The sequence below is a fragment of the Rhinoderma darwinii genome, chromosome 4 (genome assembly GCF_050947455.1).
Source record: "Rhinoderma darwinii isolate aRhiDar2 chromosome 4, aRhiDar2.hap1, whole genome shotgun sequence".
In the NCBI taxonomy this organism is placed as follows: domain Eukaryota; kingdom Metazoa; phylum Chordata; class Amphibia; order Anura; family Rhinodermatidae; genus Rhinoderma; species Rhinoderma darwinii.
The window spans coordinates 400,513,917-400,527,973 of NC_134690.1; the positions used below are offsets into that span (position 1 = coordinate 400,513,917).

The following is a 14,057-nucleotide window of genomic DNA, read 5'->3' on the forward strand; positions in this document are numbered from 1 at the left end:
TAGGGAACCGCTCTAGGAGAAGTCCCTGACGTCACTGTCTATATATGGAGTCAGGGACTTCTCCTGGAGCGGAATCCCCGGCCACATCTTCAGCAACGCTGTGATCGGTGATTAGAGGGATTCTGCTCCTACCGGGAGCAAAACAAGCCTTCTCACATGCTTACATGGCCCCCTAGACTTCTATGGGCGCCGTGCGGCCGTGAGAACGGCCCAAAATAGGGCACGTTCCGTTTTTTTACGGCCCGGGCCGTCAAAAAATCAGTCGTGTGAATAGCTCCATTTGGGGTCTATTGGTCTTACTGCGGCCGTGTGACGGCTATTAAATAAACGTCTGAGTTTCACACGCCCGAGTTTCCCTGTCGTGTGATTAGGGCCTAATACTTCTCACAGTTGAGGGTTTTGTTACAATTGTACCCAGTCTAGACAATATTCTGTGAGCTAAGGGTATGTTCACACGGCCTATTTTTAGCCGTTTTTCAGGCCGTAAACGCCCAGAAAAACGGCTAAAAATGCGGGGGTTGAACGCCTCCAAACATCTGCCCATTGATTTCAATGGGAAAAACTGCGCCGTATAAAGAAGTGCATGTCATTTCTTGAGCCGTTTTTTCATTGACTCAATGGAAAAACAGCTCCAAAAACGGCCGTAAAAAACGCAGCAAAAAAACACGAGTTGCTTAAAAAACTGCTGAAAATCAGGGACTGTTTTCCATTGAAAGCCGCTCCGTATTTTCAGCCGTAATTTGCTAAGCGTGTGAACATAGCCTAATAACCTGTCTGATTAATGGGTTCTGAAAGTGAAGAATTGGTTGCCCCCAAACTATGTAATTCACGGAACTGGTCTCCTCATATGTGGCAGAGTGATCTATTGGGCCCCTTTAGGGTCCAGGACCCGAGTGTGACTTCTGCAACCCCTATAGTTACGTCCCTACTCCCCACGATCAGCTGATATCACTGAGTAAAGTTGTGGGTGCGCACGCGCACATATTCCCCCCCGCAGAAATACATTATTATATAGCCGAGTCCTTTATGACTGGAGCTGCTCTTTCCAATGGCTCTTCGCTCTGGGGGAGTGGGGGTCTGGGGTCTGAATGGTGGGCATAAGTAAAAGGGTTGTCCTAATGCACCGTCCCCATTAAGATAACTCACAAATGGCCAAGAGGAAAACTCAGGAGCTTATATTTAAAGGGGTTTTACAGAATAAAGTTAATTTTCTTAACTGATTTTGAATGTGGTCCCAATAGAAGATAATGCAGCTTACAAATATGTTGATAAAATATTTGCACCCCTCTCGGTAACACTGACATCCCCTAAAGGGTCAGTGAATGGACTGTATAAGGGATCTGGATTTAAATGCAACTATTTTTTTCAAACTTTGTACACTCACTGTGTATATATATATATATGTGTCAGATTCTGAGTCACCACCTACATGAGCAGTGAAGTCCCGGAGCAATAAGTGATAGACCCCCCTCCACCACCACCACCTCCGACTCAAATATTTAACAATACAGGGTTTGCTCCAGGGTCCCCAGGCTGCGTTATGTCTTCATGGGCATCCAAGCAGACAAATCCTGTCCATGCTCATAACATACCCCTGACTGTGAATGCAGGGCAGATCCATTTCATGGTTGGGTATGATCTTCTCCATCTCCCTGGTGTCTTCATATCTGCATATTACTCCTGATTGGGCATGCAGTTGGAGCTGCCCAGTTTGACATCACCTGTGCCACCCGGTGCCTATATGGTGGTGGTTTGAGTGAGCAGCCTCTGTAAGAAGAAGAAGGTGGCAGAGTGTGCTGGACAGTAGACGAGTTCTGCATCTCATCCAGAGGGTGGCAGTGAGAGGCTATCACTAGGCTGCAGCAAGATAGAAAATTACATCGGGAAAGACCCAGGAATCCTGAATCTGTTCAGCACTTTCAGAAAAGAGCAGCGCTAGCGTACTATTACTACAATACAGACGGCATGCCAGTCTGCTGAAAGCATTCCTGCCCGTGTGGATGAGGGTGAAGGACCTAGAAGTCTTCCAGATACCTTCAGATCTGAGTTGCCAGGCTGTGGACCATGCATATACAGCTGTATTTTAGGATATAACATCCAGGATCCCTCAGAAGCCACCCAATGTAATTTGCAATCAACCGTCACAGCACAGGGAAGAAGATACCCAAAGATACCCAAGAGGTGGTCAACTTGGCAGCAGCTCATAGTGAAGAACCCCCTTCCCTGCAGATCAGTATGAGACCCCAGGAATATCACCTGTCAATCTTGGCTCTTGTGTTGTGTGCCTTAGGATGCTGCTCATCCCTGGAGAAAAACTCACCCCCAAGAGCTTACAGTCGGGCATATCAAGGACCAAGGGAGCCCAGCTTCACCAGGATGAAAAGGAAAAACCTGGCTGTTGACTTTGTCATCCCTGCAGCTTTTCGGAACTCCTTGAGGGACCTGCTGGGTCTGTTTCCTGCAGGGACATCAAGCATCAACTTCCAGGCGACCTCCAGCTTAGTTCTAGACTGTGGACCTCTGGTGGAGTCCTTGGCTGATCGTGCTGCAGGATCTCACCAATATGGTCATCTCAAGAAGGAGCAGCTATCAGCCAGACCTCAAGCAGCGCCGCTCTCCAAGGTGCTGAAAGCCGGGACATTGAAAAGTCTACGCAGGTCTAAGCAGCTTTTGGTGGAAGTTGGAGGAGATCTGGTACGGGATGGATGTGGAGTTGGTTGGGAACCGAGGACCTTAGAGGATGGTAAGAACCTGAGCAACGAGGGTCAACGAGAAGACCTTCCAAATTCTGTTCTCAAGAGGAAGCTGGAGTTTAACCTGACCGAGCTGTTCAGCTGGTGGTTGGAGTCTAAGGAGGGCAGGTTGAGGATTAGACTCATGCCCCAGAGGTCTGCAACCTTCCCTGGCAGAGAGGAAATCTTATCTGCTGCTCTTGGGGCATCTCAGCCAAGATTAATGTTCCAGATTCTGCGCAAAGGTAAGTAACACCTTCATCTCAACTATTGCAGGATGTACATAAAGAGTGTAGAAATTGATACTACTAAAGCCATCGAGGTGTGTCAGGACTTTTTGGGCTGAACATTGCTCCATTGACGAAGGGTCAGGCAAATGTCTTAATTGGGAGACTGCAAGAAGTTCTGAGACTTCTATTATAGTTGCAATTCCTTTTTATCAATACTCAACAGTGCCCTTATTCTATGCGTCTTATTCTTCCTTTCCTGATCCTCATCATTCTTCTTAGCCTCCTTCTTCTTATGATTCTCTTCATTCTCCTTCTTCATCTTCTTCCTCTTCTTCCTCTTCTCTTTTTCTTCTTCTTCTTCGTCTTCTTATGTTTTGTCTTCTTCATCATCTTCATCTTCTTCTTCCTCATCTTCTTCATCTTCTCTTCATTCTTCTTCATATTCTTCTTTTTCATCTTCTTCATCTTCTTTGTCTTCTTCCTCATCTTCTCTTCATTCTCTTCATTCTTCTTCATCTTCTTCATCATCATCTTCTTCTTTATATTATTATTATTATTCTGTTGAGTCTTCATCCTTATCATCTGCTTCTCTTCATTCTTCCTCTGATCCTGCTCCTTCTTTCCCTTCATTTCCCCGTCCTCCACCTCCTCCTTCTTCTCCTTCTTCTATTTCTACTACGTCTTTTTAAAATTCTCATATTAGGTTACAATTGGCACATTTTATAAGTTACAAAGAGTTAACATCTTCTTCTTCATCTTCTTCATCTTCGTTTTTTTCTTCTTCTTATTATTATTATTATGTTTCGTCTTCATCTTCATCATCTGCTTCTTCTTCTTCTTCTTCTTCTTCTTCTTCTTCTTCTTCTTCTTCTTCTTCTTCTTCTTCTTCTTCATCTGATTCTCTTCATTCTTCTTCTGATCCTGCTCCTTCTTTCCCTTCATTTCCCCGTCCTCCTCCTCCTCCTCTTCCACCTCCTCCTTCTCCTTCTTCTATTTCTATGACTTCTTTTTAAAATTCTCATATTAGGTTACAATTGGCACATTTTATAAGTTACAAACAGTTAACACTCAGTGGGTGAGGGGTAACAAACGCTACAATAGGATGCAGTGCACACACATAGACTGTAAATGTTACCGCTATGTAGCAGAGCCCTAACAGCTGTTCTCTATATAACATGCCGAGGATATTGAATTCTGAATGCTTCATTTAGTTTTAGGTTTAGTGCAGTGTTCTCTGCAGAGAAATGTGTTCTGTGTATAATGTGGATCTGGTTATCAGAAACCTTCCCAATTCCAAATAATAATGAGAGAGTCCGATACAGCTGTGCTGAGATTGTGAGGTGTAGCAGAGCTGTATTTGTCTTCTGGGACAACTCATTTGGAGGTGGTTGCCTTCCATAGTCCTAATGAATTGACATAACTGATATAAATATGATGGTCAACCAGCAGTGCAGCTCCAATGAGTTAAATGACAAATTCAACTCTGCTACAAATGTAGAGACGAGTTTGTCAATGCATCAGAGCGGAGTTTGTTTTTGGCACAAAACACCATCCATAATAACAGTGAATGTTCTCAATGCGATTCCATAGCACTTTAAGAAAACCTAGCCCTTTAACTTTAACTCAGCTCTGCTACATCTGTATATGTGACAGGACTCTATTCTGGACCCTAATAGATGGCAAAGTGTCATAACATTTATTTTTAGGGTATACAGAATGTATAGTGTCCTGTTCCAGTGTTTAGACATATAATAATAGATAAGGTTATCAGAGGTAGTGTCTAGATCAGTGGCCCCCAACCTGTGGCCCTCTTGCTGTTAAGAATCTATAACTCCTAGTATCCCCTTACAGCTGCATGCTAGGAGTTGTAGCTTCCTAACAATTGGAGAGCCGCAGGTCTTAGCTCACTGGTTTATACCATGATGATTGAATCCTTCCAGAAATGTTTCTGCATCTGGGGTTCTAATGAGTCTGCAGAACAGGTCATGGCCTCTAGGGGGCACTGACCACAAGAGAATTTTGGATTCTGTAAATTATTGCAGATTAACCAATTTAAGGATTAAAAATTTTGTCTACGCTGGAAAAACCCGTGTAATACACAAAATAATTCATAGAATGGAGGGATGCGCTCAGGATGGAGCGTTAATGTTGTTTTCCTAGCTGTTCATTTACCTTTTTTAAGATGTATCACTATTATTAGGAGTAGTTGTAATGGAGAGGTGTGAAAGGGATTGTCCAGGATTAGAAAAAATTGTCTACTGTCTTCTAAAAAGTTCAACTCAGCCTTATTCATTTCAATGGAGCTGAGCTGCAATACCAGATAAAACCTGTGGAAAAGTGTGGCGCTGTTTCTGGAAAAAAATTTTTATGTTTTTCTATTACTTGACAAATCCCTTTAAGGCACCATGTTAACCATTTCATGACATATCATGACATAACTCTTTATGTCTGTATTGGTAAAGTTGGTATATATTATATGTAGAGATTCGCCACATTTGAGTTTTGCAGGAAATGTCTACCATTAGCGTGATTTGTTGATTTGCATATAATTAAAACAAAAGACCCTTAGGGGGCTTCTGTGGTGTCCCAGGTTGCATTTCACCTCTTTATTTTTTCAGCCAATCAGGGTGAATTGTGTAATATGACTCCTCCCCCCTCATGAATAAACCTGGGCTGGGTCATTTGTACAGGGAGATTCTTGGATACATTATGGAAAACAAGTAAATATTGTTTAAATATCTTTTGTTACATTGTAATTAAAGGGGCTGCACTATATTCACAACCCACTCATTGAAAAATAGAGGGAGCCCGAGAGGGACCACCCAAGGAGCCGCACCCTACCTCTATTACATCTTTATGTCCTACTAGGTCATATAGATCTGGGTTGTGTAAGGCAGAAGACCCCTTTACTTGTTTGGATGAGTTACTATACCTGCCTGTGGTGTAACCCTAATAATATAGGGATCTGTCACGTCTGTATAAGGGACACTGATGTAGGACATCACATTATAGCACAATCTATAGTCTATTATTCTACCAATGAGGTCCGAACACAAGGGACTTATCGAAATGGATCCAAGTTTAGGTATAGTGGACACAGGGCGTAGTTCCTGCATTGACCACTAGGGCACTGTAAATGTAAAATGTCACAATTTTGCTATGAGCTTCTTTAGATGAATAGAACTTTGCAGGTGAATAATGAAAATCTTTGAATTTGACATTGTTTTTAAAGGACAGACAGGGCTTTGTTTTAATAGGGTACGTCATTTTTATTTCTTTCTCTAAAGTGTCCAAAATCTGGGAAAAAATGCAAAAAATTTGCAAATGTGTCGTTTTACGCAAACAGTGATCGCAGACAATATGGTCCACGGGTAAAATTCATCACATAACAAGAAACACATATGGGCGCTTAAATCCTAATACCTAAATAGGGGCAACTAGGATATTGCCGCAGTGCAGGTGGTTCCCCTTGTGAAGAAGAGTCTGCATTATCTCCCGCACATCTCACTACCTGGCGGCCGGGCCAGCTCCAGGTTTACCCGCCCTTGAGCAATAGAAGCGCAGTGGGCACCCCTTATGCTCACCCACCTTCATCCACCCAGTATACGATACAACAATAATGGTGCCAATGGCGTCTTTGTTATAGTTTTTGCTGCCCTTTTTTCCTCGTGTGGTTTTAGTAAAACTTACATTGACATATTTTCTTGTCATTTTTACCAAAAGCACCACAAAAAAAAGCCACGTGAGAACAGACCTTACAAAAGAGAGAGATAGCCGATCACAACAGAGCAGGAAGGGTCAATCTAGGGTGAAAATGTCGTACAATTTATGTTTAACGTGAAAACTTGATTTAAACAATGGGTCATTTTCTGATGATTCCCTTTAATTTAATGGAGGAAATATATCAAAAAGTTTGTGCAAGTTTTCTGACGTCAAAAACTTGCAACATTTAGCACACGCCATATTGCGTTACAATGGCGAGAAAATGGGTCTGGGCTTGGCGAGAGGGGGCGGGGCCACCGACAGAACAACAGATTTATAATAATTGACGACAGAAACTGGCGTAAGTTATGCTCAAATCTTTTTTGTCGCACGGACAGCCAAAGATGCGCCAAATTTATTAAGATGCATGCCCCTCCTAATAAATGTGTCGCATTTCCCACTGAGGTTCATTCGTTTAGGATCGGCATGTGATATATTCCTTTCAATATTTAATGGAATTCAAAATAATTTAATGTCTTGATTTCCGATTATTGGGGGAAATTTATAAACGCAAACGACGGTAAAGTCATAATTTGTTTCCAAAAATGTTTGACTTTTGTGAAGTTTCCGCCATTCACGCTACTTTTCTAAAAAGTGGGCAGAGCTTATCAGAATCGATCAGAGTCTGTGTCCTCTCTCCACGTTAGCAACACTATTAAAAAAAAGTGCTGCCCCCTAGTGATAGTTCCCAATCAATCAGGAGCCCTGCGAAGGCTGGTCTATTGGTGTATCTAGGGGCACAGGTTAGGAGTTTCCATGGGGCACAGTAGTACCGGTGGTGAGGGGCAGTGAGCGATCGTCGGAAATGTCAAGATCCTGGCCAAGAAGACGTGAGTGAGAGGTTCAGTGTGCAGGGAAATCACAGACTTTTTATAAGCAATAGTGGGGCCATATTAGAATTTTTGACATGGAGCCCCATGATTACTGGTTATGCCCCTGTGCCCCATGGACTTGAAATAAAAACTTCTTCTAATGATCCTGAATGTCACGTGGGCCGGCTCGGAGCTCCTGACCCATCGAGAGGACCAACTGGGTCTTTGGATACATCAAATAATTCATTTCAGGAGCCAATTTCACCCATTAGCCTACACTTTATCGGGCACCCCATGGATGTCCAAGAAGAGACTTCCTGTCAACTGACCTTGGTTCACCTTGCATGTTGGTGGACCTGAGGAGATGACTTTTTTTTTGAGTTTTCTCTTTACGTTCACATTCAGATCCTCGGCTTCTTCCGGTTTTTCTCTGTTTGTTTCCCCATATTCTGTAAATGACGTCCAGACCGGCCATCAGCAGAAGATACGCGGAGTACGTCTCGTTATGGATTTTGTGCATCAGGTGGAGCTTTAATATAAAATGAAACCAATTACCGATGATTTTAGTGGAACGTCTTCAGCAGAGGACGGGGGATCGGTTCTGCTAAAAGAGCAATCCTGGGAAGAGACGGCACATGTGGGATGAATGCGGAAGCAGGTGACCTGGAGACTGACAGGGGGCACTTGTGAGAAGCAGAGGGGAGAGCCGAGCTCTATAGCGGAGAGATAAGCGCCGCGCTGCAATTGGAAATAATTGGATCAGTCTAGTGAACTGCTTATAGGATTCAATCACAATGGAGACGGGGAGACTCCGGATACCGACCTGTATGACTGACTGATTAGATAAATCTAGACTGTGAACTCAAGGGGATAGGGAAGAATAGAAGGGATGGGGGTGTGTTGAATTAATAAAATGCCCGCATCTGAATAGTTAAAGGGGTATTCCCCTTTTGAACATGTATGGAATATCCACAGGATATGCCATAAATGTCCGATAGATGCAAATCCCACCTCTGGGTCCTGCACCCATTTCTAGCATAGGTCCCCATGACCGCTGTCCTACCCTCTGCTGCAATCACTGATTTACAGAAACAGCATGGCTCGCTGTGTGATGCTGTTTATCTTATTCACTTCTATGGGGGGTTCCGGAAACAGCGTAGTAAAACGCGCTTCGTAAAGAAACAGTTCAATGACACATTCAGTGCTGCTACATCTGTATAACTTTAAAGGGGTTGTCCAGCTTCTGACAACTGATGACCTGTCCACCGGATAGGTCATCAGTATGTCATCGGCGCCGGTCCCACACCCGGACCTCGCACCGATAAGCCGCTCCGGTGGCCTGCGGGCACCGGATGTTGTGGTGCATAATGCTATGGATGGAGCCGGGAGCAGTTGGCTCCGACCATTGCAAAGCGGCCTTGCTGCAGAACTGTAGGTCCGCTCCTATTCACTTAAACAGTACTGCAGCTCGGCCGCTATTCCGTCGCCGGAGCGAACTGTTTCCGGCATGTACGTCCAGTGCATGGAGGCACCGGACCAGCTGATCTGTGCGGGGCCCGGATGTTGGACCCCCACAGATCATGTACTGATGACCTATCCGATGGATAGGTCATCAGTTGTCAGAACCTGGAAAACCCCTTTAACACACAAATTACTTCCAACTTTAACAATATTGTAACAATGTAGCAATCGGGCATTAGTGGAAACAATGTTGTGTCAGAATATTTGCTTCCAAGACTATTGGATGCTTTTAAAGAGAAAGTGTCACCACCTTCCAGGAGGGGCAATCGCTGGATATGATAAAACTCTGGATATCTGCAGCCACCACTAGGGGGAGATAAAGAGCTTTTTGCATACTTTTTTCTGTCTGTACATTAATAACTCAATAAGACCACAGAATGTTGGGAGCTCCCCCTAGTGGTGGCTGCAGGAAGTCAGACTTCTATCATGTAGTGCAGGAGGTTTGGAGCTCTGTATTAGAAAAATGGAGCTTCGACGGCTATTTATGTAAAAAATTAGACCTAAAATCAACTTGGTGTAAAAAATGGACATCCACTTTAAGGAATCTTTACAGCAGGGAAGTTAATCATGTGACTCTTTTTGTCTTTGTAAAAGACACGAGCGTGCTCATAGGGGGAGGGGCATATGTGATGACCTATTTTGCATCACTGTTATAAGCGATCGCTATTGTCACCCTGGCAGGTTTTCTGTAACATCCAATCAAGGACTTTCAAAGTCTTACCACTTCCTGACACGTTTACTGACACATTTGGATCCAATAAGTGGTGGTGGATTGATGCTGAAATTTCTGGATCATTGGATGCCAGACTAAAGGAAGTTTACTGTATTCGCAGCACCTGCAAACCTGGTGCACAGTATATCAGTGTTCTCCAGCCTATGGTTCACCAGCAGTTGTATAACTACAACTCCCAACATGCATTGACTAGTTTGCTACGTGTTGCAGTTTTGCAGCAGCGTGAAGCCACAGTTCTGATTTTTATAAGACGTTCACATCAGCATGAATCTCTCAGAGCTTTGATTAAAATCAAATAAATGTCACATCTACCTGGAGGATGAGGATTGTTGTTCTCTGAGTGTTCATAGATGTTCAATACCTGATGAGACTCCTCATGAGAATGATCTGAAATTTCAAGTTTCTTCCGTTCCAAATCCAGCTGCTCCTTCTAGAAAATTTTAACTTTTGTTTTTATGTAAATAAATTTTAATCATTGTATCGTGAAACTTTCTGCAACTTTCTAATATACTTTGTGTGTCAATTTCTCTCAATTGTCAAAATTGCTGCTTGCTGTCAGTGAATGGAAAAAAAATTTGTTTACATAGCTAAAAACCTGTACAGGTCTAATACATTTCACAGTTGATAGTTTGCTACAATTGTATCCAGTCTAGACAATCCGGTGTGAGCTAAATTCAACAGTAGCACAAATCTCTCTCCTCTCCTGATAGTTTGTTACAATGTATCAGGGCAGGTAAAATGTATCATCATGGAGTCCATTGTCTAGAACAGAAAAAAAATAACTATGTGACCCCTGTTTCTGAGGAGTCTTGGCGTGTATGTCACATAGCTGCTGACTGGTTAAGAGGGATCATGTGATACACCATGTGACATAATTGTACTCACTTTCAGAATATTACCAAGTCTACGCTGAAGGGTTATATATATATATGTAACCCAATATTTGAAAACCCATTTGCGGACAATTTAAGCCCCACCCTCAACCACAAAAGAACGCCCACAAAAACTCCCAGATCAAAGCACCATAAGCCCCTTGGAGGGCCGTTTTATGAGCGGGTGGGAGGTATACAGTAGTTCTGGATCTAACAGTAAAGTAACCCTCATTTAAATTCAGCACAACCCTTGTTTCTTCGGATTGAATTCTCTGAGCGCTGCCCTGTAGGATATCGAAGCAGCCATAGAGCTAAGTGATAACTTTCTGTCTGCCTGCAGCGTCTACTACGGGGAGCTCCTGACATGAAGGTTTATACAGCTAGTAATGAATTCAATGGGAGTTGTAAAGAATCTGTATACAATTAGCTCCCCCTAGTGGCAGCTGCAGACAGCAGAATGTTATCATATAACTCTATGGGAGCTGTGTATATCTGTATGTAGTGAGCTCCCCTAGTGGCAGCTGCAGACAGCAGAATGTTATCATATAACTCTATGGGAGCTGTGTATATCTGTATGTAGTGAGCTCCCCTAGTGGCAGCTGCAGACAGCAGAATGTTATCATATAACTTTATGGGAGCTGTGTATATCTGTATGTAGTGAGCTCTCCTAGTGGCAGCTGCAGACAGCAGAATGTTATTGCGTAACTCTATGGGAGCTGTATGTAGTGAGCTTTCCCCAGTGGTGACTGCAGACTGCAGAATGCTATCATGTAACTCTATGGGAGCTGTATATATCTGTATGTAGTGAGCCCCCCCCCTAGTGGCAGCTGCAGACAGTAAAATTTTATTATGTAACTCTATGGGAGCTGTAAATATCTGTATGTAGTGAGCTCCCCCTAGTGGTGGCTGTAGGCAGCAGAATGTTATCATGTAACTCTTTGGGAGCTGTATATGTCTGTATGTAGTGAGCTCCCCCTAGTGACAGCAGAAGAATTATATTATATAACTCTATGGGCTCTGTATATATATGTATGTAGTGAGCCTCCTCTAGTGGTCGCTGCAGGCAGCAGAATGTTATTATGTAACTCAATGGGAGCTGTATATATCTGTATTAATTGAGCACCCCCTAGTGGTTAGCAGAATGTTATCATGTAACTCTATGGGAGCTGTATATATCTGTATGTAGTGAGCCCCCCCTAGTGGTGGCTGCAGGCAGCAAAATATTATAATGTAACTCTATGGGAGCTGTAAATATCAGTATGTAGTGACCTCCCCTTAGTGGCAGCTGCAGGCAGCAAAATGTTATCATGTAACTCTATGGGAGCTGCATATATCTGTATGTAGTGAGCTCCCTCTAGTGGTGACTGCAGGCAACAATATGTTATCATGTAACTGTAATGAAGGGGGTAGGGAAACGGACAAGTGAGCCCTAATCTACCCGCCACTCTGTCCCTGCCTACTTGCAACGACCCGCCCTAGGCGACGGGGTACAACTGGGCGGCGGTCCCTATGCTCAGTAAGTGCACGAGACAAACAGACAAGGGTACACAAAGCTAAGGGAAATGGGGCAGTTGCCCACGGCAACACCCTGAGCAACAAGAGTGGTGAACGAGCCGAGTCAAACCAGGAGTGAACGAGGTACCAAACGCAGAGCAGGAGAGTAGTCAGTAAGCCAGGGTCAGTATGGAGCAGGATCAAATAGTCAGAAGCTGTAGCTGGGCCAGGAAACCACACGAGAAGAATCACAAGCAAAGGAGGAACAGGAAAGGCAGGTATAAATAGACAGAGGGCGGGAGCTAGCTCTGTCTGGCCAGGCTGCGATAGGCTCTCCCACTCCTAAGCCTGCCATCCTGAGTGGTGGAAGATGGAGTCAGTCTCAGAGACATAGACTCAGGTGCAGACTGATTACCTATGGGCGTATACACAGAAGTTGTGCCTGGCAGATCCTTTACAGTAACTCTATGGGAGCTGTATATATCTGTATGTAGTGAGCTCCCTCTAGTGATGACTACAGGCAGTAGAATGTTATCATGTAACTCTATGGGAGCTGTACATATATATCTGTATGTAGTGAGCTCCCTCTAGTGATGACTACAGGCAGTAGAATGTTATCATGTAACTCTATGGGAGCTGTATATACTGTATCTGTATGTAGTGAGCTCCCCCTAGTGATGACTTCTGGCAGGCAGCATTTTATCATATAACTCTATGTCTGTGTGAAAGATAGCAGGGGATTTGGAGCTCTGTATCGCAAGAACGGAGCTCTGACCCCTATAAAGATAAATGATTCTGTACATCAGGGCAGCATTTTAGATCTATTTAGGTTTTAAAAAATAAAATGATATGTACACTTTAACCCTTTACTGCCTTAGACCGGCTGCAGAAAAAAACATTAACCCATTCACCATTCTAAAGCACTAAACCAGTTTATTTTGTGTTAACCTCTAATTCCCCCTAGACCTCCAGGGATATTAGCTATTAACCCCTAATCCACTCTAGACCACTAGATATATTACACATTAACCCCTAACCACCGGAGAACACCACAAATATTGCCATTAATCCCTTAATACTTGTGTTATTAGATATTAACCCCTTCACCTCTCTAGCCCACCAGGGATATTACCAGGAATACTATCACTAACCCCCAGACTATTTAATATAGAAACATATGATTTGGTACATGTAGAAAGTTGGTAAAGTCAGTGTAAGGGGGAGGGGGCATTCTGTCATCAATATCATAGGATCTAGAATATTTTGGATCCATTGATAGATCTTTTTCTCTTGTGTAGGATTCCTATTACAGACCCCATTATTAGTGATGATTCCGCAGATCCGGTCTCGCTGTGGGGCCGCACTGTTCCTCTCTGCACCCGGCCGCTCACATCTTATGGTGAAGGGATGTAAAGTTATTCGGAGGGGCAGGCTACACATCCTGGGAGTGACGTCTCGGCGGGTGATTTCACACAGTGATCCTTCCAGTCGGCGTTATCACTGAGCCATTAACAAATTACTTAAAAGTGTTGGGAGATTTTTCTTTCAAACAAGTGCGAGTCGTCCATAAGACGCGGCACCATCACTCGTCTTCCTGTACGGAGATTGTCCATTAGTGTGTGATGGATGTCAGACGCCGACACGTGTTGTGGAATTAGCCGTAGATGTGAAATGATTCATCATCGGAAGTGCCCTATAGACAATATGAAGGGTGAGCGCACATGACATGCTTAAAGGATAACTCCACCTTTCCTCAGGGTCATCCAAGAAGCCCCCGATTCCTGCATCTCTGCCATATCATGACATCATGTTCCGATTTTTGCACATTTTTGTGCTATATTTTGGAATATTTCTGTATAATTACATGCAACTTGCCCAGTTCTAGCTCTGTAGATATCCCA

General features: G+C 43.6%; 1 protein-coding gene across 1 annotated transcript in view; it reads left to right on the forward strand.

Annotated features, from left to right (window-relative positions):
- The first annotated feature begins 1,778 nt into the window (after window positions 1-1,778).
- The window catches only part of LOC142760579 (ALK tyrosine kinase receptor-like), a 358,286-nt gene continuing 346,007 nt past the window's right edge, over window positions 1,779-14,057 (forward strand). Inside the window, exon 1 of the mRNA XM_075863768.1 lies at window positions 1,779-2,977. Coding sequence (XP_075719883.1) covers window positions 2,236-2,977 — 742 coding nt within the window. The 5' untranslated portion in view covers window positions 1,779-2,235. The remainder of the gene's footprint in view (window positions 2,978-14,057) is intronic.